General features: G+C 56.6%; 1 protein-coding gene and 2 non-coding genes across 3 annotated transcripts; 1 reads left to right on the top strand and 2 right to left on the bottom strand.

The window, feature by feature from the left end:
* Nucleotides 1-395: 395 nt before the first annotated feature.
* Nucleotides 396-467, bottom strand: TRNAQ-CUG. The gene has a single exon. It is a non-coding gene; the product is annotated as a tRNA-Gln (tRNA).
* A 167-nt stretch (nucleotides 468-634) lies between these two features.
* On the bottom strand, nucleotides 635-707 carry TRNAK-UUU. Its single transcript has one exon. It is a non-coding gene; the product is annotated as a tRNA-Lys (tRNA).
* Nucleotides 708-1526: 819 nt separating this feature from the next.
* On the top strand, nucleotides 1527-2344 carry LOC118159779 (histone H2A type 2-C-like). The gene has a single exon (XM_035314341.1). The coding sequence runs from the start codon at nucleotides 1862-1864 to the stop codon at nucleotides 2249-2251; it is 390 nt and encodes a 129-aa protein (XP_035170232.1). The 5' UTR covers nucleotides 1527-1861; the 3' UTR covers nucleotides 2252-2344.
* Nucleotides 2345-3963: the final 1619 nt, after the last annotated feature.

The following is a 3963-nucleotide window of genomic DNA, read 5'->3' as shown; positions in this document are numbered from 1 at the left end:
ACTATCCGGAATTGGGAATCCTTCCCCAAAAGGCAGGATAAAACCATTCAGAACTGGGAATCCTGCCCCAAAAACTCATCCCCTGCTGTGGCCAAGGGGATGAGTGGGGGCGTCCCTCGGGGGTCCCCGATGTCCCCTCGGGGTGTCCCCAACCTCCGTGGGGCTCCCCAATGGCCCTGAGAATTGGGAGACCCCCCAGGCCCCCCCCGAGACCCCCCCCAGGGACCCCCAAAATTTGTGGTCCCCAAAGTGTGTGTGTGGGGGGGTGACACGGGGGGGGGGAGGGGGCTCAATGGGATCCCCAATGGGGTGGCACGTGGGGGGGTTGGGAGGGGGCTCCCCAAAATGCGTGCCGCAGGCACACCTGGCACCAAACAGCCCGCAAAAACGCCGCAAGGTCCCACCGAGATTTGAACTCGGATCGCTGGATTCAGAGTCCAGAGTGCTAACCATTACACCATGGGACCGGCCCGCGCGGGCAGCCCCGCCAGGCCCCTCACGGCTCCACCTCCCGCAGCGCCTCCGCCGCTAAAGGAACCCGGCCCCGGGCTGCGGGGGGCCGCGGGAGCCGGGTTGGGGCGAGGAGGGATTGAAGGCAGGGACCCGGCGAGGCCACCGGCAAAACTATTGCAGTCGCCCGAACAGGGACTTGAACCCTGGACCCTCAGATTAAAAGTCTGATGCTCTGCCGACTGAGCTATCCGGGCTCTTGGTGGGAAGCTCCTACCGCCTCCTCATGGGTTTTAGAGAGTTTGAGTGTTTTGGTTCAGATTTGTTGGGTGGTTCTCTGGAAATGTGAAATACGGGGTGGGGAGGCTGGTGGAGTTACGGGATGCTTGGAGTGAAAGCGATGGGAACGCTCGGGCAGGGCACGAGTGCGCCCTGGAGTTCAGGGAGGGGAAAGGGCAAAAAGAACGTTTCTGCGTTCGGAGGGAAGAGGACACGGTGCCTAAAGATTTGAAGGGGAAAAAAGGTTCCGCGATCGGCGAGCGGGGTGGGGAAAACTGACGGGAAACCGGCCCCGAGACCACACCGGACCGCGCTGCCTGGGGGGAGCTGGGCGGAGCTTCCTTATATAGGCCAGGGGCGGACCTGAGTGAGAACCGCCCCTTCCCAGGCTCCAGCTCCCGCCTCCTTCCCTCTCTCCGACCAATGGGAAGGCCGCCGGCTTGCGGCGCGGCCAATCACAGCCCAGCTTCAGCGTTGGGCGGTGAAGCCGCCTTTCGGACTGCGAGCCGTGGCCGGAGCCCGGCGTTCGGGCAGCTCGAAATGCTTCTGCCCGCTAAATAACGACCGAAGAAACTTTAAAAGCCTCAAGTTTTTAGACTTATTGCAAAAAAATAGACGGAAAGGCGAACCGGCTGCCTCCTCTTAACCCCATGGTATGCTTGTATCGAGAAAGAACTTTAATGAGTTAAAAAAAAAAAAAAAAAAAAAAAAAACTCGCTTATACAACTTGAATTTCTCATTCCAACGCGAGAGAAGAAGCTAGGATTGCAGCCGGCAGCCTGCACAGCAGCCATCGCCACCTCGCCGTGGAGCTTCGCCCCAAACGCTCTCCTCGCTCCACCGCTGAACCCCGCACCCTGGCCCCCGCCGCGCTACCTACCCCCTCTTTATAACCTCTGGTCGCCGCTCATCGCTCGTTGATTGGCTAACGCTCCGCCGCCCCGCCCACCACGAAGAAACGCCGCTCCGAAGCTCCGCCTGCAGTCCCGTCTGCGGAGCTGCTCTCCTATTGGTCCTCCGTTGAGGAGGCAGTCTAACCAATGAGAGGGCGCCGTTTCGATCCGCTGCAGGGTATAAAAAGGCAGGGCCGGGGCGCGGCGCTTTCAGTCCCGGTGCGAGCAGGGCGCAGGAGATGTCGGGGCGCGGGAAGCAGGGGGGCAAGGCACGGGCGAAGGCCAAGTCGCGATCGTCCCGCGCCGGTCTCCAGTTCCCCGTGGGCCGCGTGCATCGCCTGCTGCGCAAGGGGAACTACGCTGAGCGCGTGGGAGCCGGTGCCCCCGTTTACCTGGCTGCTGTCATGGAATATTTGACAGCTGAGATCTTGGAGCTGGCGGGCAACGCTGCTCGGGACAACAAGAAGACGCGCATCATCCCCCGGCACCTCCAGCTTGCTGTGCGCAATGATGAGGAGCTCAACAAGCTGCTGGGGGGTGTCACTATCGCCCAGGGAGGTGTCCTGCCCAATATCCAGGCTGTGCTGCTGCCCAAGAAAACCGAGAGCCACAAGGCTAAGGGCAAGTGAAGCAGCAGCAAGCGGATTTGTGAAGGAACACAGATTTTTCTCTCTTCAAACCCAAAGGCTCTTTTAAGAGCCACCCACCACATCAGGAAAAGAGCTGGAAGATCAGAGGGAGCCATGTTTGGTTTTGTGTTGGTGCTGTGCTGAGGTCTAGAAGCACATTTCATTAAGCAGGTCCTGAAATTGCTTTAGGATTAAATAATTCGGACCATGCTGGGACGCAGGTGATGCCCAAACCTTCAGAATAAAGGGTGAATGGTGTCCTGGGGAAAATACCCGTGCTTCTCAGGCACAGCCACTGTGTTCCTCTGTACTGCATCCTTTTAAATTGGCTTTAAATTGATTTACAATGAACGTCTCAGGGATGTTACTTTAATTAATTCTCCCTCAGGTGGAGCCTTCCCCTGTTCTGCTACCCACAGCAGGGGAGTCAGGCTGAGAAAGATATCTCAAACCCTGCTGAATAAAATCATTACCGCCCCCAAGCATTAATAAAAGCCCTTATTAGCAACCCCCAGGGGAGCACCTCCTATAAATAAAGACCCGAACACGTGGGTGGCCCAAAAGGGGAGGAGGGGGCGTTGGGGTGAAAGTGGGGCCACCCCCCTTCATTTAGAGCTGGTGCAGCGGTCACTGCGGGGCTTTGTGATGGCTCTACCCGGGTGCACCTGCTCCAGCCCCCCGTGCACTTAAGATGGAGCAGCTGAGCTTGCGGCTGCGCCGCCGCCTTTCGTCTCCCTTCTTCTCCCTTCTCGTCCCCGCCTTCTTCGGGGAGGGCGCCGGGACCCGGGGGAAGCACGGGCGCCGCTCGCATTGAGACGTTATGCAAATGAGGGCTCCATTTGACGCGCTCTCATTGGCTGAAAGGGCACCACGCGGAGCAGTTCCTCGCGGAGCGTCGCCGACCGCACCACTGCGGCGGCTCCAAAGCGTACGCGCTGATTGGTCCAATCCGGCACCCATTCGGCCAATGGCCGCGTTCCCTTTGCATCCCGCCGCGCAGCTGAAATCTACCCTAAAGCTTTCCCTAAGGGCTTTCTTTAGGGCACCGCATTGACAGACGGTGGCGAGTTACCAAAGGGCTGGAGCAGGGAATAAAAATATAACTGCATTAATACAACCCCCCCTCAAACCACATCTCAGTTCAGCTCTTCATATTCTTTTTGTTACCTGCACTGCATACATCCAAGGTCGCTATGGGCCAGGCTGGAACCCAGCTCATTGCCACACAACAGTAGTGACTGTAGTCAAGGAATAAACAGTTGAAGCACAGCAGCTCCGATTTACACTGTTCAGGATGCAGGAAAAACTCTCATGGTCCCCAGATAAAGAATAAGGGGTGCAAACAGCAGCATGACAATTTAATTCCCCAGCAAAACACAATGCTAGATTATCCATTAATAATGTTTTTTTTTACATTGATCTATTGCACATCCTTAAAAAATACTTTTCTATAAGTAACGCTTTATTTTAGCATCTCACAGAAGCTTCATTAAGTTCTGACCTTCAGTAATTCTGACCAGTTGTCTGACAGAGAGGTCTCCGTAAGCCTTAAAGAGAAACTAAAGGCGGAACTACCACCACACGCGGTCTGCCTATACGCATCTAGCGTTAAAATAAAAAATCCGTCTATATAAACGGAAAACTTTCCTCTGTGTACAAAGGGCCACAAGACCCAGAACAAAGACTACGCTGCCCGCCAACACCGCCCCCCC

This window comes from Oxyura jamaicensis, unplaced genomic scaffold, assembly GCF_011077185.1.
Source record: "Oxyura jamaicensis isolate SHBP4307 breed ruddy duck unplaced genomic scaffold, BPBGC_Ojam_1.0 oxyUn_random_OJ72027, whole genome shotgun sequence".
Lineage (NCBI taxonomy): Eukaryota > Metazoa > Chordata > Aves > Anseriformes > Anatidae > Oxyura > Oxyura jamaicensis.
The sequence above is the reverse complement of the archived record's forward strand: the minus strand, read 5'-3'. Positions and strand labels throughout refer to the sequence as shown.

Excerpts from the sequence above, each read along its gene's own strand:
- LOC118159779 (XM_035314341.1), top strand. The coding sequence starts at position 1,862 with ATGTCGGGGCGCGGGAAGCAGGGGGGCAAGGCACGGGCGAAGGCCAAG.